The sequence below is a fragment of the Mauremys mutica genome, chromosome 2 (genome assembly GCF_020497125.1).
Source record: "Mauremys mutica isolate MM-2020 ecotype Southern chromosome 2, ASM2049712v1, whole genome shotgun sequence".
Classification (NCBI taxonomy): Eukaryota; Metazoa; Chordata; order Testudines; family Geoemydidae; genus Mauremys; species Mauremys mutica.
This window is the reverse complement of record NC_059073.1, coordinates 40,992,515-41,012,794: the sequence shown is the minus strand read 5'-3', so window position 1 is coordinate 41,012,794 and position 20,280 is coordinate 40,992,515. Positions and strand designations below refer to the sequence as shown.

At 39.5% G+C, this 20,280-nt stretch overlaps 2 protein-coding genes across 6 annotated transcripts in view; one reads left to right on the top strand and one right to left on the bottom strand.

The window, feature by feature from the left end:
• RGS22 (regulator of G protein signaling 22) overlaps positions 1–16,786 on the bottom strand; it is a 99,991-nt gene extending 83,205 nt beyond the window's left edge. For 4 of the 5 annotated variants that reach the window (XM_045007937.1, XM_045007935.1, XM_045007936.1 and 1 more), the window contains exons 1-5: positions 16,417–16,786; positions 16,119–16,230; positions 15,261–15,289; positions 9,999–10,061; positions 2,415–2,636 (exon numbers count right to left, since the gene is read on the bottom strand). In XM_045007937.1, coding sequence (XP_044863872.1) covers positions 2,415–2,636; positions 9,999–10,061; positions 15,261–15,289; positions 16,119–16,143 — 339 coding nt within the window. In that variant the 5' untranslated portion in view covers positions 16,144–16,230; positions 16,417–16,786. The remainder of the gene's footprint in view (positions 1–2,414; positions 2,637–9,998; positions 10,062–15,260; positions 15,290–16,118; positions 16,231–16,416) is intronic. The other variant, XM_045007939.1, reaches the window with a different exon arrangement.
• Positions 16,787–19,150: 2,364 nt separating this feature from the next.
• Positions 19,151–19,951, top strand: LOC123362634 (ribosomal RNA small subunit methyltransferase NEP1-like). The gene is made up of 2 exons (XM_045003042.1): positions 19,151–19,186; positions 19,472–19,951. The coding sequence occupies exons 1-2, from the start codon at positions 19,151–19,153 to the stop codon at positions 19,949–19,951; spliced, it is 516 nt and encodes a 171-aa protein (XP_044858977.1).
• The last annotated feature ends 329 nt before the right edge of the window (positions 19,952–20,280 follow it).

Below are 20,280 nucleotides of genomic sequence, written 5' to 3'. Positions count from 1 at the left end.
AATAATAGAATACCATTTATTTAAATATTTTTGGATGTTTTCTACATTTTCAAATATATTGATTTCAATTACAACACCGAATACAAAGTGTACAGTGTTCACATTATATTTATTTTTATTACAAATATTTGCACTGTAAAAAACAAAAGAAATAGTATTTTTCAATTCACCTAATACAAGTACTGTAGTGCAATCTTTTTGTAATGAAAGTTGAACTTACAAATGTAGAATTATGTACAAAAAATAACTGCATTCAAAAAGAAAACAAGTCCTACAAGTCCACTCAGTCCTACTTCAGCCAATCATTCAGACAAATAAGTTTGGTTACAATTTGCAGGACATAATACTGCCTATGTCTTGTTTACAATGTAATCCGAAAGTGAGAGCAGGCATTCGCATGGCTCTGTTGTAACTGGCATCACAAGATATTTACGTGCCAGATGCGCTAAAGATTCATAAGTCCTTTCATTCTTCAACCACCATTCCAGAAGACATGTGTCAATGCTCATGATGGGTTCTGCTCAATAATGATCCAAAGCAGAGCGAACCGATACATGTTCATTTTCATCATCTGAGTCAGATGCCACCAGCAGAAGGTTGATTTTCTTTTTTGGTGGTTCAGATTCTATAGTTTCCGCATCCGAGTATGGCTCTTTTAAGACATCTGAAAGCATGCTCCACACCTCATCCCTCTCAGATTTTGGAAGGCACTTCAGATTCTTAAACCTTGGGTCGAGTACTGTATCTATCCTTAGAAATCTCACATTGGTACGTTCTTTGCATTTTGTCAAATGTGCTGTGAAAGTGTTCTTAAAATCAAACGTGTGCTTGGTCATCATCTGAGACTGCTATAACATGAAATATATGGCAGAATTCAGGTAAAACAGAACAGGAGACATACAATTCTCCCCCAAGGAGTTCAGTCACAAATTTAATTAACACATTTTTTTAAAGAGCCTCATCAGCATGGAAGCACATCCTCTGGAATGCTGGCTGAAGCATGAAGAGGCATATGAATGTTTAGCACATCTGGCACGTAAATACCTTGCAACACTGGCTACAAAAGTGCCATGTGAATGCCTGTTCTCACTTTCAGGTGACATTGTAAATAAGAAGCAGTCAGCGATATCTCCTGTAAATGTAAACAAACTTGTTTGTCTTAGCAATTGGCTGAACAAGAAGTAGGACTGAGTGGACTTGTAGGCTCTAAAGTTTTACATTGTTTTGTTTTTGAGTGCAGTTATGTAACAAAAAAAATCTACATTTGTAAGCAGGGCTGGCTCTACTGTTTATGCCACCCCAAGCAGCGCGCCGAATTGCCGCCGCGGACGGCAGGGGCAGTCCGTGTGCCATTAGGGTGGCACACGCATTTCCATGGCGGTGGCAATTCGGTGGCAGCTTCTGTCTTCAGCCAAAATTGACATCGCGGGCAGCTGAACTTAGAAGCTGACGGGCCACCGCGGAAACACATTTGCTGCCCTAACTGCAGACGAACTGCCCCCGCTGTCCGCGTCAATTTGGCGCCCTGCTTGGAGCCGCAAAAACACACAGACTGCTGCCCCTTACAGATTGCCGCCCCAAGCACCTGCTTGGAATGCTGGTGCCTGGAGCCAGCCCTGTTTGTAAGTTACACTTTCATGATAAAGAGATTGCACTACAGTACTTTTATGAGGTGAATTGAAAAATACTATTTCTTTTGTTTATTCATTTTTACAGTGCAAATATTTGTAATAAAAAATAAGTGAGCACTGTACACTTCATATTCTGTATTGTAATAGAAATCAATATATTTGAAAATGTAGAAAAACATCCACAAATATTTAATAAATTTAAATTGGTATTCTATTGTTTAACGGTGTGATTACTCGCGATTACATTTTTTAATCCCAGGTCATTTTTTGAGTTAATCGCGTGAGTTAACTGCAATTAACCAACAGCCCTAATTAGAATAGCCTTGAATGAAAGAAACTAGAGTCATATAATTTACTCCAGTATAATATAAGCAACAATGGGAATAAACCAAGTTTCCCAGTATACTGAATGTTATTTTCTTTCTATACTGCTTTGGCAGTATAGCTGCATCTATACTAGGAATGCCTTGTCAGTAGAGTACTGTGGTATTCTTATACTGGTAAAGTGCTCCCAATGTAGACATGGTCTAACTTTTGTCTTAATATTAGTGAGCATTCAGACCACTGAAACAAATTCTACTTTACAGGATGCACATGTGTACTTCAATTCACTTGAATGGAAGACCTATGTGCATCTCAAGACATAATTTGGCCCATCATACTGTTTTCCTAACACACAAACTAACATTTTTCCCAAGATAACAAGCCAAACACAACAGTAACTGCTGTCAGTATCAATATAATTGGATTTAAATATAAAGTCACTGGACACAACATGCTTACCATAATACTGTAATTTGGGTCAACACTGAAGTCTGGAAAAATGCTGCTCTTTTTGGAAAGCTGCCCATCATTCTTTGCCTTCCTTGTAACATCATAAATGGGACTGGGAGGTTTCTGATTATGTAGAATTTTTTTCAGCTGGCTTTCCAGACATTGTGGGGTATCATTAACTACTTCAAAAACGCCAAAATCAGGATTAAACTTAACTGGCTCTGCAAAGGTCTGCAAAAGAAATTGCAATAAGAGAAACCTTTCATATAAAAATTCCTGTTTCTGCAGTAGGGAAGCACCCTACAGAACACAAGATAGTATCATTAGACATTTTCCTTCTTCATTCCACGGCTTTTGCTAGGGACTGCAATAGTAAATCTGCATGCTTGCTACTTTTCCGGCTCATTGTAAGATTTTCCAATAAATTATTACCACAGCTCTCAACTATATCTAATTACAAACTATGTCACTCATTTCAGACCCTAATTCACCTTCTTCCCATGCAAATATAGGCCCCAATACAGCAAATGCTTGCTCACACACGTAACTCCCATTGTCTTTAACAGTTCTGCAAGCAGCTCACTTACAGGATCAGGTCCCTACTTCCCTGTTTATACCATAAATTATTGAATCCCATATCCAGTGAAGCTTCTTGCTCTACCATTTTGGTGGATGGATCATTCTGAGTGTTTGACATATATAGTAAAGACTTATGCCTCAGTATTTAGATATAGTAGGTCAACAGCCTACCAAAATCAAATCCAAGAAACTTACCATGTACTGCCAATTCAATCAGGTACTGTGTAGTATATAGGATGGGCCAAATCCCACCTTCAGCTATGGATATGCAACTTTTGTCAAGTCCAAGGGCTGTCTGAGCAATACCCAAAAGGAGAGTATGGTCATCATTAGTTTGTTGAGTGTTGTGGATACCAGATTTTCCACTGCCATTTTTCCTATAAACCCCAACTAATGCTACCTTTCAATTTTTACATTCAGCAGAAATGTTGGGGAAAATTATAGATAGATCTGATCAAAAATCTTGGATGATGCCCCAAAAAATTGTGAAATTGAGGTTCTGTAAAAGCAGAACATATAAATAACCCACAATCAAACTGTAGGACAACCAACATTTTACATTAAGAAGAATTTCATAAAAATTAGAAAGTGAAATCCTGGTCATATTCCACTCATTGGCAAAACTCCCTTTGGCTTCATACAGTAGGGTCAGGATTTCACACAGAGTTTGTAAAATTGGTGTTTTACCTATATTGGAGAATAAGATTATTTTCTTTCACTTGGCATATTTTTCATTTAATTTAGCTTCTTGTTTTTTTATGAGAATGCATACCATAGGCCAGATTCTGTTCTCTGATGCACCGGTTTAAATCCAAAGTAACCACGTTGAACTCCTTCCAATTTGTCAATATCTTTCTAGTAATGAGGTGCCCAGATCTGAACACAATATCTTAGGCTACAGCAGAACCATAGAAATGGTCTGTTACATTCCCTTCACATCATGTAATTCCTCTACCTATAGGCCCTGATTCAGCAAAGCATTTAAACACATGCCTAACTTCAAGCATGTGAGTAGTCTCCATGATGTCAGTAGGACCATTCACATGCTCAAAGTTAAGCATATGCTTAAATGCTTTATTGGATCAGGACCAAACTGTCCACAACTGCAGTGGTATGTTTCACAGCCATATCACTCTACAAAGGCACATCTAATGTTCTGTTCACCCATGAATCACTTTTGACATTGTTATTTTCCAGGTTTCTTTGTGGCTTTGATTCTTTTTCTCCAGATTTATTAGCCTGCATTTTAAAGTGATTCTGTTGTTGTTTTGTATTGTCTCTGTTTGTTTGTGTCCAGAACTCCCCCCAACTTAATATCTGCAAATTTCTTATATATTTAACCTTAATTTGGGCATTTTCTGATTTTTGAGTGATTGTGCACCTTAATACTGACTGAACATATTTTTTATTATTTCATTTCCTATTATTTTTAAAAAGAGGGTGAGGGGGGAGGAAAAAACCTCAAATTTCCCAAGCTTTGATGTGTTCTCCCTTGCAGAAAAATGCAAACAAGGCATAGAAATTCCATAATCTGGAACTATTTGAATAGACATCACCAGATTATTTTAGTTCTATGGTATTTAAATTGAAAACTAACCAAGGACAACATTAATTTATCACTCATATCTACTTTTACTCAATCTCTAGTATTTGATTCATAGGCTGGATTTTTCATTGTGCATTCTAATTAACTGAACAGAAAACATCTGGCAACGTTAATGTAGTGAAACAGATGCCAATGACAACTTTTTAAATATAAATTGTGTTGTCATTTTGGATGTTTGACAACAAATCATTTATAAGACATATACACTAATGGAATGAAAAAAGTAAGACTTCAAATAATGTGTATGAGACCAAATCAGCATCAAAGATGTAGTTTTCTTTCACCAGGCTTAGTATGTGCACACATACACACAAGCTAAAATTCTATCAGATAGAGAATATCATCAGCGCCTCAAATAGAAACACCCTTAAAACAGTTAAAACCTTTATGGGGAAGGAAGCATTTACGTCACTGCTTAAGAAAAAACAATAAACATTTCTTGTTATTATGATGATGATAATTTTATATCTGTGATAAAATATGCAGTAAATCCAGGACCCTCAAAAATGTTATGATAAAATTTGAAAGGCAAAAATCAACTTAGTTTGGCCTGGTGGCAAAACATCCCCTCCTGCTTTTGAAAGTCATAAGTGCCAGCCGTATCCTAAACATCCAGTATGTTGGACATCAACTCAGTTTCACAAAAGTCACTAAGCCAAAAAAAACAAAAACAAAAAAAGCTGTTTTCATATTGCTGTTTAGGAGAAATTTTAATAAACAAACAATCATACACAAACAGTTGAAAGCAAATAAACCTCTCAGATATCAAATGCAAACAGAATATATGAATATGTTCTTGGCTGAAGAACAAACTGAATGCACAGTTCTGAGTTGTAAAGCCTTATAATTAATTGTACTGATGGCAACTGTCCTTTATTCATCCCAAAACATCAACCATCACCGTACACCCAGAACATCAGATGTATCCATCTCTATGGCCTCAGCTTTTACAGCTGTCAAAAATATTTAACTTCAGCTGAGGTTCCTAATGTGTAACTATGCTCACCAAACCCCACCCACAGTCTCATAGCCTAAACCCAAGAGAAAATGAATGACAACAGCTCAGCATCTCTTAGGATCAGAACCTGAACAGGGAGAAAATGAACAGAGTAAGTCCTAATAAATCATACAATATATTTTTGACTTTGCCAAAACTCCATTAAGATGTATATTCTACATAAATGTCAATGAAAGTCCAAACCATTACAAGTGATTAAGCAGCTTTAGGAATCCAGGGTGAAATCCTAGGTGAAGATAAGTCCATGGCAAAACTCCCACTAACTTCAGTGGGGCCAGGATTTCACTCCCAGTGCTGAATAAGGAGCAAATCACAGGCAATTAGTAAAGATCTAATTAATGAAGAAGAAATGAGCTTTTTGTCAATCAGTGTCAGTAAGGAGAGAAATAAGGACAACTTCTGATGAACTAGATCAGTGGTTCTCAAACTTTAGCAACCCGAGGACCCCCATTTTGATTTAAGAAATTTCCCAGACCCCCCAAGCCTCCCCACTCAGCCCCAGGCTCCGCCCCCACTCCACCCCTTCCTCCAAGGCCCCACCCCACCTCTTCCTGCCCCTACCCCACCCCTCTCCTTCCTCTTCCCCAGCTCTTTCTGCCCCCTGACCCATGCATGTCCTGTCCCCACTCCTCCTCCTCCCTCCCAGCGCCTCATACATGCCAGGGAAAAAGATAACCAATTATTCACGTTAATGATATAGTCTATAGGGATTGGCTACTTATTTTGTTGTAGGTATAAGAAAAGATCTTTGGTATCTATTTCAAAAGGAAGGCTCTTTCCTTTCTTTTCCCAGGGCTGGCTCCAGGCACCAGCTGACCAAGCACGTGCTTGGGGCGGCACTTTGGGGCAGGGTGGCACTCGGGTTTTTTGGGGTTTTTTTGATTCGGCTGGGCGGCGCTGGAGGGTTTTTGTTTGTTTGCTTGTTTTTGTTTTGGCGGTGCGGTGGGGACTTGGACAGCGCAGCACTCAAGGGAGGCGGGGACTTGGGCGGCACGGCGCTCGGAGGGGCGGGGGGCTTGGGCGGCACGGCGCTCGGAGGGGCGGGGGGCTTGGGCGGCACGGCGCTCGGGGGGGTGTTACGGCAGGGCGGCACTCTTTTTTTTGCTTGGAGCGGCAAAAAAGTTAGAGCCAGCCCTGGTGGTACCAAGGCACATGCAAATTTCCTCTGTGCAACCTGGAAATTATGGGGATCTACTGACCATGATATGGTGCTTCCAAAGAGGTTTAGAGTCTTAGAAATGGGGAATACTCTAACTTTTGTCAGTCATCTGACTTGCTCTCTCCCACCCATCCACACTCTGATTTTGCTCCAGTAACACCAGTTTTAAACCACTGTACTCCTGATTTAAACTGGCATAAGTAAGAGGGCAATCAGACCCATAGTGTTTATTTTCTGAAAGTGCAATTAGCCTAAACATTATTTTATTTTTTTTGTTTAATTTATTTTCAGGATGATTTCAATGGGCCAAATCTTAGAGTCCTTCTTTACTCAGGCAAAACTCCCATGGAAGTTTTGCCTGCATTAAGATTCCAGATCCCTACCTAGACTGTGTGTCTAGGTATTTCTTCGGCAGCCATCACCATCGTACCTGGGTGCCAATAAAACCATGTAACAAAGTAATAATCAATCTGCAGGACTATATTCATCTTCCTCTCCACATTACACCATTAATACGTCTCTGTGTGTGTTTGTGTGCACCGAAGAGAGAGGAAAATATATCTATTTTTAATACGATAGAAGTGTTGAAATATTTTTATCTTCAGAGGAGTAACATTGTCCATTCTTTAGGGCTTTTATAGTGGAAAGGCTTTTGAGAAGAAGCAGCTCTTAAAATCTGAAGTTGGTAAAATCCATGATCATCCTGATTTCTGATGTAAGGGAATTCCACAGCCAAGGGCATACCACCAAGAATGCCCACTCCCTGTGAGTTTCAAGCTGGGTACTGTCAGCAACAGTGTCTCTGATTAATGCAGATATTGCGGTAAGTCACAAAGAAAAGGACAGTCCCTTAGATAACCAGAACCCAGCCCACTGAATGCTTTGAAAAGGACTTTAAAAGGGATCTGGAATGCAATGGGAAGCCAGTGTGGCTTGCAGCATGCAGGAGAAATGTGTTTCCGTTCAGTGGTGTTACCGAGTAGATGAGCCTGTATACACTGAAGCAGATGTATCTGTCTTGTGTCCTTAACTATCATGCGCTGGTAAACTATATTCCTGGAGGTGACGAATGTATAGTTCACAGTGCCCAGGTCCATATCCAACAAAGAAGGTGTAGCTACCTGGCCAACTGGAGATGGAAATATGCTTATTACAATATTTCTGTTTTAAGTAGTTTATAAAGGACCGTTGTTCTTAAATTAATCACTGAGATAGATGTAAACTGTTTTTATATCATGTAATCACTTTCTAACTTTCTCAAATCACTGCACCTCAGACCAAAAGAAAAGTGTCCTTTTGGTTATTCTGTATAATTTTATCTTTCAAAAAGTTTGTTCTGACAACTTCATTAAAGTATACATCATTTGGTGTCAGAATGTACTGAATAGTAGTATGATAACCTAATTGTTTAAAGAATGTACTGTAAACTACAACAGAGTATTGCTCTGTGCTATACAGAGTCACTAGTGCTATATTTTTACCATACACTGATGGTATATTCTAAATCAAAAGAGAGAGTCTCTCAACATAAACATTTGCTGCCTCTGATTTGTTGCATCAAGTCACATGATATTTCTTCAGTTTAACTAGTTGCCTAAACACTAACAGACCTGGGTAATTATGTTTCTAGGCAACAGCTATATCAGCATAACAAAGTCAAAAAGACAGAATTTTCAGTGGAGTGCTTTGGACAAGAATGTTGCACTATCTCAGAGTCAATCTTCTGGAAGAGGAGGGAAGTTGGGAATATAAAATATTCAGGCTACAGTATTCCAGATAATAAAGGGACTTAATCCTGAAGAGAGAACCCCCTCAACAGAAATCAAAGAGAAAATAAAGGTGATGAGACCACTATTAATAAAAAGATCTAATAAATATTAGTTTCCATTAAAATACTTTGGATAAATGTGTAAGAGAGACTCTGTGGCATTGTTCCCCCAGAAACCCTCAGGGGTTACCTGTGTAAAACAATACTTGCTTAGTCAGCATTGCCAATGTGAGTTGTCTTCTGTAGATTTCAGGGACCACTGCAAGTGCTCAGACCATGGAAGCATAGCTCAGGGTCTGTGCTGCCATAGAGGCAAGATGGTGGACTAAGCACTGTGGAAACACAGGGACTTCTGACAGACAGCCCAGCCCTGAACTAGGTGTCTTGAGATTTGTGCAGGGTAGGTCCAAGGACATCCATGGGTTTAGGGAAGCAGACTCCATCCCCACCATTCTTTGTGATGGAATGATCTGGAGGAAAGTCAAATGGAAACTCAGTTTCCAAACAAACATGGGGTGGAGGAGGTATTTTTGTGATGAGGAAAATCTGACCCATTTAAGATTAAAAATTGCTACATCACAGAACAGTCCAGCTTTCTCAATAGATGGCCTTGGCTTAAAGAACATCAGGTTTAGGTTTGGATTCAGACATACTAAAGTAGCTGGAAAGAGAACTCCCATGTTCTTCTTACAGTGCCTTCATTGTTTAGTTGAGAGAGTTTCCCAGGAAACTTGCAGTGAGAGGTACTATATAGTATATAGGGAGAGAGCTCCTGTGAGAAGACAGTATCATCACTATGGGCCATACCCACACTCCGGTATATTCCTTTACATGGTGACAAATTTTATTTAAAAATCAAAAACTGGTTTTTAGAATCCAATTCTACCATCTTCACCCAGGCAAAATTCCCACTGAAATCAGGGAAATTTACTTTCAGACAGAATCAATAATGGTGTATGTAGGGGGGAAGTGCACCTCTAAATTAAATCAGTGGAGATGCACCACTGATGAATTTGGTCCTTGGTCTCAATGACCAAGAGACAAACTAGGACTAATATTGGCAAACCTGAATGCCTTAAATTAGGCACCTAAATAAAACTGGCCTGATTTTCAAAGGTATTTTAACATAAGCACTAAATATGTCTTCTTCACTTCTAATCTATAATATTTTGATAAACTGCAAGTTACGTATATAGATTGACCTGAAACAAGAGAAATTATATCCCAAGAAGTCCAGATACTATGTTGTATTTTATAGATATTGGCAAAGCTTTACTGATGATAACATCTTAAGACATTAGATGCTATCATTAAAATATAGAAGCCCTTCAAAAGAATTGGAAAACCAACAGAACACTTTAGTTTAAAAAACACAATATGCGTTTCCAAGCCAGTTTGCTTTAGTACTAAACACAATAAAGTTTTTTCTTGGGTTTAGGAAGAAATTAATATAACATACTTACTGGAAGATTCAAGAATTCATTAAAGTAGTTCACAAGCATATCATCTGTCGCTAAATAATCTTCCTATGGGAACATGAAAACACAAGACAATGTTTAAAGTAATCTATGTTGATCTGTATTTGTATATATGATAGTCTTTTATACTATGGTTTGCCTTAAAGCAGATCAGAATTTTTGCACAAAAGTAGACTTTTCACTGTGTCATTGTATTAAGAACATAAGAACATAACATAACATTCATTGTACATTCATAACATTCATTGTACATGTAAGCAGAGTCAGACTGAGTTCTACCCTGACATCTGGTGGTGAGTTGTGAAAAAGAACTTCAGAGGCTGATCTTGTTTGCCTGGGCACACCTACCCCGCCTAGCATGAAGGGACTGCTTGCCCAAATGATCACTTTGGCTGCTGTGGGATCCACAGTCTCTTTGTTACTGTGGCAGGAGTAATAAAGTGTTGTTATCCTGGTTATGTGAATCAAGGACAGTAGAATTGTACTTGGCATTTTATGACGGAGGGACTTGCCCTCAACTATTTAGCACTTGCTAGGCAAGGGACATGGGTTCCAAAGCCCAGTGAACTGAGAGAGGCTGGGGACAGGTATGTGTGCTTGGCAGCGTGGGCCCCAAACACCACTTTGACCCCTCCTCTCTCTGCTGTGTAATAACAGAGCTAATTTTGATTCTATTAGAATACTTGTTATGTGCTGATTCTTAGGGTGAGTGGTTCTGAGTGTGCCCGCACTGCCCCCCCAACCCAACAGCTGAAATCACTGAGAGCTGTGCTAAGTGTGGGGGGTGGGGCTGAAGACATGTTGTTGAGTGGCTAGCAGGGTGGCTAGCAGAGAGGAGGGGAAAGGCACTAGTAGGATGGCTAGCAGAGAGGAGGGGAAAGGCACAGCTAGTGGAGAGGAGCAGCTAGCTGGACAGCTGGCGGTGAAGACTACAGCAGAACCCCATGGCGAGGCGTGGCAATTGGCCGTCGACCTGAGCAGTGGAGCATGTAAGATGCCCCCATATCTCCCCCCATTTCCACCCAGACTGGGAGGTAAACTCTTCAGATGAACTTCTGAACTCTGGGGGCTGCACTGACCAAGGACAGAAACTGTGGGTGGGGTGACTGTTGGGTTTCTGAACTTAAGACTCTGAGGGGAAAAAGACACTGCCAAACTTACTTGGTAGTGGGTCTTTTGCTCATGGTTTGTGTTATGAATCCTGTTTGTGGTGTTTCCCCAACATAATGCTGCATTGTTTCCCTCCTTTATTAAAAGGCTTTTGCTACACTCAGACTCTGTGCTTGCGAGAGGGGAAGTATTGCCTATTAGAGGTGCCCAGGGGGGGTGGTATGTAATTGTCCCAGGTCACTAGGTGGGGGCTCGAGTCAGTTTTCCATTGTGTTATTGAAATACTGAACCCAGCCCTTATTGCTGCCAACTCTGATGGGCAGAAAGGTTACATACACCAGTGATGTGCTCAATACCATACAAAACATACAAAGACAGTTCATGTGACAAAGAACTTATAGATAAAACACTTGTAAACCTAAAATCTAGTAAAAGTGGGAAATTTGCAAATTTACTTCTGAAAAAAACTGATATGCAAGTAGCCTACATATTCCTGACTTGTTCCACACCCTTCCACCCATCTGCACCCGGGAAAGAGGAATGTAGCTGCTTCCATCCCCAAACTGATACTCACAATTGGATAGCTGCCAAAGGTGAATGAGAGAGTGCTAACCAGATCAGAATTTGACCCACCATATCAAGCAGTAGTATGCCATAGTTGGGGCTGGCCCAAACTGGGAATTTCCCCATTGTCTTAACTGCTAAAATCAATGGCAAAACTCCTACTCATGTCAATGGGAGAAGGAACAAGCCAGCATGGAATATATTCTCTGTTGTGTTTTTTAAAATATGTCAGCTTTATGAAAGAGAATTCTGTCTAGTTTTTAATAATGTCAATTATTAATGGGCCAAATACCTTGAGACAACCTGCAACAATAAGAAATAAGCCCCCTCCAACCACACACCCCTACTTGTCAACTATACCGCACACTGGAACTCATACGGGGTATATCCTCGAACAACTACAACCAATAGTCAATGGGCACCCCCCTCCTGAAAGAAATTGTTCCTGAACCCCCTTTTCTGGCCTTCAAGCAACCCCCCAACCTCTCCAGGCTCATCATCAGAAGCAAGCTCCCCACAGACCAGGACACCAACTCAAAGCGGCACCAGACCCTACCAGAACAACAGATGCAAAACCTGCAGACATAACTCCACTGCTACAATGATCAACATGCCTCCAACACACCTCTCAAGATCCCTGGGTCTTACACATACGTATCACAACATGTGTTGTACCTCATCCAGTGCACTAAATGCCCCAATAGCAACTAGGTGGATGAAACCAGATACTCACTGTGCTCACGAATGAACTCACGCAGGAAAATGAAAAAAAACATATCACCTGTGGGTGAACACTTTTCACAGAGCAATGACTCTATAGCTGATCTATTAGGCCTCATCCTCAAAGGAAACCTGCACAACACTTTCAAAAGACAAGCCTGGGAGCTTAAATTCATAACTTTGCTAGACCAAAATCATGATCTTAATGAAGACACTAGATTTATGGTTTATTACAATAATCTGTAACTCACTTTTTGTCCTAGGACTGCAGGGGTGTTAATGGGCCGCTTCACCTTGAATGGTCCCTAAGAATATGTGCTATTTATGTTAAACTAATCTTGTATTCAGCTGTGACACTCTGAATACCTTTCCCAGACCTGAAGAAGAGCTCTGTGTAGCTCAAAAGCTTGTCTCTCTCACCAAAAGAAGTCAGTCCAATAGAAGATATTATCTCACGCACCTTGTCTCTCTAATATCCTGGGGTTGACACAGCTTCAACAACACTGCATACAATTTTTCGAACACTTTATTATTTCTGAGCATAAAAACTGTCTTAGTCTAAATCTATCTATTGGGGCTGTTAAAGTTCTTAAGACGTCAAATCCTGACGCTTCCTCCATAGTGATTAAGTGCAACTACGCACATGGGGGACAATATTTGATAGGGCATATACGGCATGAACATTCCTAGAACTACTGTGTCAAGCTCAGCTCCACAGTGGCTTGCTGTGTACCAGCACTCAGGACCTGGGAGAGGCATGGAAGGGGAAGGGCAAAGATATCTGAACTAAGCATTAAACAGGAGAATTTGGATCAAAGGGTCTGATGCAAAGCACATAGAAGTCAGTGGAAAGACTCCCACTGACTTCAATAAGCTTTGAACCAGGTTCTTAGGCCCCAGTTTGGCAAAGCACTTAAGCATGTGCTTAACTTGAAGACAATGAAAAGCACATGCTTTAAATAAACATATGCTTAAGATCTCTCCTGAATCAAGGCATAAGGGTCTGATCTAGTGCCCAATGAAATTAGTGAAAGACTCCCATTTACTTCAATGGACATTGGACTGAGCCCTAAGTGCATAAGAACTTTCTTATTTATGTGAAAAGTTTTGTTAGAAACAGGTTGTGCATGTATAAAAAGTATCTATATTTCACATTTGCTGTGCATAAGTAATACATCTTTAGATTTGAAATGGGTAAAGACTAGTTTGATGATGATTAGATACAATAATATGTAGTGTAAATACTTCTTTCATCTAAGTGAATTATTTGAAACAAAATATTTATTACTCACTGAATTAGAAGTCCTATGAAAATATACAGGTACACATGTTTTTTATTTGCCAGGAATATGTTCTTTAAAGTCTTATATAGCAGCAAGAAATATAAACAAACTGGGTCATTAATCCATAAAACTTTTACTACACTGTTAACGCAAGCTTTGCTACTTATTGCACCTATCTGCAAGTTTTTGAAAAACAATAAAATTTTCCTATGGGACTTTTATTTCAGCAACCAGTCTTATTCTCATTTCAAAATAATATTTATACACTTACTATTTGCCCATTAGAGTCCATATAATTTTATATACAAAAAAACATTTTAGATGTTGGTGGCAATAGGCATTTTCTTTTAATTCTTTCCCTGATGCATTCTATGGTGTACAATCCAAGTTATAATTATTAAAAGCATTCTCATGATTCCAATAGGCAGTCTGGATGAACTACAAATGGCTTGAATTTCCAGTGCTTATGCAGGCAAAACTTATTGAAGTAACTGGGAATTTTGCCTGCATACAGTATACAGGTATCAAGGGTCCTATTATTGTCAGTCTTAAAGCAGTGAAGGGATGATCATTATGTCAGTAGTATCCTGTAAAAATGCTGTTTACATTTTCTAGGGAAACATATCCCATGACACTGTATCTATTCTATATACTAGCTTTCTCCATATCACCGCCATGAGTGTACTAGCACAGATACAGAGTGATGTTATAAGATACCCAAGAAGGATCTGAACACAGATAGACTTGGTAAGACAATAGAACAGTACATTAAATGCAACTTCTACTGAAATGAAAAGTGCTCATAGATAAAAATCCAGTGCTCACTTTAAATGTCAAAGCCTTAAAGTGATTATAGAAACCCTGATCCTGCGCTGAATTCTGTATAGTGGATCCATGCACCTACTTGAGTTCCACTGAAGTCAAGGGGTCTGCCCACATGGAGTAGATTATAGAATCAGAGCCTAACCCAATGTAAACTTTTGGTTCAGCTAGGTTATTAATATGTTATGATACATATTTTTGTTTATTCCTAAATGAAATTAACCTGGATTTCAATATATATTATTTATATTGGAGTAGGAGTAGAACCTAGGGGGTCTCCATCAAAGATAGAACTAAATATCTTTTAAAAACATGCATACTGCTTAGGCATTCAAACAAGGAAAGGGGTGTCATTTGGTATGAAGCAATAAGCAGAGAACAGATGAATCTCTCAAAATGGTAAGAAAATGCATCTGTAGAACGTATCAATTGGACCTTCCAACTAACTATTTTCTTCCTTCCTTCCTCTACCATTGTGCTTTTCTTTATCTTTGCAATCTTATTCCCCTTAAATTTCTGTTTCACTTTTCCTAACACTGCAGCATTTTTTTCTTAATCAAATGAAACCATGAGAACCATTTTTTTAAAGAAACATTGTCAGAAGTAGCAGTATTCCTGCTCGGAAAAACATGTCAATGCTCAACTACTACAATGGAAGAAATAAGAAACCATATAGTAGTAGACCTGTTATTTTCTCTGTAGTCCCAAAAGAGAAAAATAATTATTGGTCCTTTTAAAGTTTACTTACAAATGCATCTTCTGTTATATCTGGAGGCTCTGAAACACAGATATAAAATACTACTTGTTATTCATCCAACACATTTCCATTTATGTTTGTTGAGGTCAATTTGACTGCACACATAATTTAGCGATTACTCTGAAAAATTAAGTAAGTGATGGGCCTCTACTAATTTCCTGGGTTTTCTGAAATAAAATAACCTGATCTGAGAAAATAAAACAAACTCTAAGGAAATGCTGTATTGCCAACCCCAAGCATTTAAAAATCATGAATTAGATCTCAAAAAACTCATGGGATTATCTTAAATATCATGAGATTTTTTTGAAAAATCATATATTGGGGGTATTTGTCTTCTGGGTTTTTTTTTTGAGCCTTTAGGCCACATTTTCCAGCTTTACTCTGAAATCATGAAGACTAAAAACTTGCTTTTTTTATAAAGAAAGCTGAGATTCCCATGTAATTCCATGACTCAAGAAGCTGGGGCTAAACACACTAGATATTGTGAAACTCATGATAAAATCATGAGAACAGGCAACACAGGAACTGTTCCCAGGTGAAACAGTTATGCTCCAAGTCTCACCCACTTGAGAAACAGCTTCCCTTCTTTGGGATGCATATGAGGGAAGTGGAGGAGTACTTGTGGCACCTTAGAGACCAACAAATTTATTTTAGCATCAGCTTTCGTGGGCTACAGCCCACTTCATCGGACGTGTTTATGATCTTTCATTCTTAGGACTGAAGAATTTTGCTGTATGAATTTCAAGGATATAATTTAAATCTCCCTCCTGGGAGTCATCATCCCCATAGCCTGAGACATAGCCCTAAGTGGTTACTGCCCTTTTGTCCTGTTGGGAGAGCTTTACATACCAGTGGTGAGCCTCTTCTCCCTCATGTTGGCACTTTTTGTGTAGAGACTGATCCCCCGTTGTGTTAATGCTGCATTGTCCCTGGGACAGCCAGGGAATCCGTGTTTGGGGACCTGGAAAGAGACGCAGCAGAACCTTGGCTCAGGGCACACAGGCTGCAGCGACCCGGCCTGGCTTTCTTGTGTGGTTCACAGCAAGTCTGGGTTGCTATGGAATTACAGACAATGCATGGAAAGAACATGAGCCATTAGCAAATACTTTTCCTCCTCTCTGAGCGTGACTCATCGAAACAAACTCACCAATTGGACAGGCTGGTGAGATTATCACTGTTCATCTCCAGGGGAGATATTCATGAATAAGCGACCTGGGGATATTCATTATTTACTGATATGAGGTGGGCACAGGCAGGAAAAAAGATTAGACCAAACAAACTTCCCTAAACCAAACCTAAACAGCTCTCTTCTCAAGAGGATTCTGTTTTTCCCTGAAGGTACCACGCTCTCTCTCTCTCGTCTTGATTCAAGGGGCTGAGTATTATATGCACAACATTTGCCAGTCGGTTTGCACCATGTATCAAATAATTCTGTGTCTATAACTGGATTCTGGGGCCTGATCACACAAGAGCCACTGGAAATCCCAGGCACTGTCTGCAATTCCCAACACACACAAGTAGAAAGGGGAAGCAGGGAGGGGTTGTGTCACATACAGGGTGTTTCTCTAACAAGTACAGCAGACTCCATTGTGATGTGTTGGCTGCTGCCCTTGTGACAGCCTTCCCCTGTGAGCCTTGTAGCTGCTGATGCTCGCAGGGCCCTGACTCAGCAGGAACACAAAGATAGCTGCATTTTCCCATATGAAGGGAGCACTATAAATAACCTGGGTGGGCAGGGAAGAGAAGGGGTGATCCTGGTCTAAGGATGTTAGTTTTTTCCTTCGCTGAGGAGAGCACTCTGGGAAAAGAAAGGAAAGAGCCTTCCTTTTGAAATAGATACCAAAGATCTTTTCTTATACCTACAATAAAATAAGTAGCCAATCCCTATAGACTATATCATTAACGTGAATAATTGGTTATCTTTTTCTTGTGCCTGAAATTATTGACATGGTGGTGACTTGAAGCCTGGTAGAAAGAGAGAACTGTTGTTATAATCCAACTGATCAAAAAAGCTTTACATGTACAAAACAGCCAACTTAGCCTAATAAGATGTGTTATTAGTAAAGAAATATCCAGCTAGGCTGAGATTTTCAAAGGGACTTAAGGGAGTTAGGCACCCAGCTCCCAGTGAAATCAGTGGAATCTGGGCCACCCAACTCCCTTTGGCTCCTTTTAAAATCTCAGCCTGGAAATTTTAAATCAAACAAAACGCATTTAAGGCTATTTGGTGTTCTCTCCTCAGTTCAAAGATCCTTTGTGTAGGTACATTTACCTTAGGTGGGGTACCAAGTCAGCCTTAGCTTTTGTATAACACGGTTGTTTTCAAAGACATTATTTCTCAAGCTGAACTGGGTGTTTTTTTCCAAATATAAAAAACGTTTATTGTATATTATTACTCTTCAACTGGAAGTTCCTTCCGAGAGTAAGTAATGTTCTGAAAACTAGCCAGAGAAATCCTGCTGGTATGACTGCTGTTGAGTGAGGATGCTGCTGGAATCTGAACTGTGATAATAAAGCATTATAAATGAGATTGGTTTAGTGCTGAAAGGAAAATGTTAGAAATTCTCCAAATTAAGTGGAAATTACAGCCAGGTAATTAAAATACTAATACATCCAATTGTCTAGATGAGAAACTGTTAGCTGTAACTGGTGTTCATTTAAAGTACTACCCTCTATTTAAGCAATAAGGAATAGACTGTACAGCAGTGCTGAATAATATAGCTGAGGTGTGCAGTGAAAACAAAGGTAAAGCCAAGTGCTTCTGATACACTGGAGAGCTGTATTATTTAAAACAAGTGTAACACAAAATGTAAATAATTTCAATCCTCCCAAATTAAGTGGTTTATAGATAATTACAATATCGGTATAGTCAGTATTCTAGCAACTGATTAAAAAGTATTTAATTACTTGTAAGTGGAGTTCCGTGTAGGTAGTTTATAAGGAATACAGACCAAAGATTAATGCTGAAAAATGCACATCTAAATGCATTGTTCACCACTGCTACACAATTTGGCATTTTTATTGTAATTATAAAATAATTTAAAAAAAAAACAAAATTTTAAATATTTTAAGTATTTTTTTAAATTCTCCCACACAGTTCTTTGGAAGAGAGAAAATAGCAACATTATTTTAACATAATTTAATTTAAATATAATTCTTTCCAACTGACAGCATTACAGTGCATTGAATAAGACAACTAATAAAATAATTTTAAATATGTTAATTATTAAAATAGTATACCAGTCTCTCTTTCCTGCTTTCTAGGTTTCTCTAGGCTTCTGATAGCCCCTTATCTGCAGCCAGATGCTTATTTTTAATTAAATAATAATAATAATAATAAATGGAAACTAGTTAATGTACCCTTTTTGAAAATAAAAAGTGAAAGCTACAAATCAACTCCATTGTGAGTGAAGTACACCTCTACCTCGATATAACACTGTCCTTGGGAGCCAAAAAATCGCATTATAGGTGAAACCGTGTTATACTGAACTTGCTTTGATCCACTGGAGTGCGCAGCCCTGCCTCCCCGGAGCACTGCTTTACCGCGTTATATCCAAATTCATGTTATATCGGGTGGCGTTATATCGAGGTAGCGGTGTATCTTTAAAAATGCAGCCATGTGATTCCATTCTGATCACTCCATTTGGATCCTCTAATAAGCTCACTCAACAGGAAATAATGTATTTCTCATACATATTTCTCATATTCTCAATGGATGAAATTCATTCTGATGTAAGGCACCTCAAAGCACTCCAGAGCATTGAAGTTCCACAATGGGACTAGGAAGTAGAGGTGGTTTTTTTTTGTTTTGTTTTTATCAAAAGTAATTTTAATATAAGGAGAAAGAACACTCCCAGAGGGGTGCCCATTGGCCTCTCACCATGGGAGCAGCCTGTATCGAAGAAAAGCTCAGCATGGTATGCCTTGAACTCTACCACTGGGCCTTCAGCCAAGGTTGACTCTCAGTGCTCCTTACACACACAAGTAGAAAAACAGATGCCAATTCTAGAAAGATCAGCGTCCTACTCCACAGGGCCAATTATGGAGGGCTCACACCACCCCCCATGCCTCCTCAAAGGCTGTGGTGATCTTGGCACAGGTCAGGGCAGCAGAGAGGGGATAGTTGCTGATGGAGATCATCTTCTCTGTATAGTTAACATTCAGCGAGCCATGGGCATAAGCTCCCACAACAATTGCAACAGGTTCTGCAGTGGGAACCAGTTCACGCACATCTGTCACGTTGGGGACTGAGAAAGAAGTGCCAGACCGTGAAGGTTGGGAAGACGTACGAGCTGCTGAACTGCGACAAGCACAAATCGCTGCTGCTGCGAAGCGGCCGGGACCCGGGGGAGGTGAGGCCCGACATCACACACCAGAGCCTCCTGATGCTCATGGACAGTCCCCTGAATCGGGCTGGCCTGCTGCAGGTTTACATCCACACCCAGAAGAATATTCTCATTGAAGTCAATCCCCAGACCAGGATTCCCAGAATCTTTGATCGATTCTGCGGTCTGATGGTTCAGCTGCTACACAAACTCAGTGTCCGTGCAGCTGATGGGCCCCAGAAACTGTTGAAGGTCATCAAGAATCCAGTGACAGATCATCTCCCTGTAGGAAGTAGAGTTGCAGGGGACTTTCCATTTTCTGCATATTATGCAAGGGGACTCAATGCCAACTCCTGAATAAGCTTGTGTGTATTATTAGGAATAATAATAATGTTTTATTATTATTACTATTTGGGATTTTAGTAATATTTGAAAGCCCTAATCAAGATCAGGACCTCATTGTATTCATCACTAAAAAAAAAACCACATAAGACGACACAGACCCTGCCCTAAAGATCATCTATTCTGGAACTCAGTTTCAGCTGCTTATCTGGTTTGTTCCTTCATGATCTCATCTTACTGCTAAATAGTTCCATTTGCAAAAGCTCAGTCTTGACTATTATCTGTGGCCTAATTTCCAACTGCTCCTCCTTCTTTCTTAATTTGCAAGGCCTAAATAAGTTGCT

Bases quoted from the DNA above. Each gene is read 5' to 3' on its own strand.
- LOC123362634 (XM_045003042.1), top strand. From the start codon at position 19,151: ATGGGAGCAGCCTGTATCGAAGAAAAGCTCAGCATG. The intron at 19,187-19,471 runs GTATGCCTTGAA...CAATTGCAACAG, and splicing joins TCGAAGAAAAGCTCAGCATG to GTTCTGCAGTGGGAACCAGT.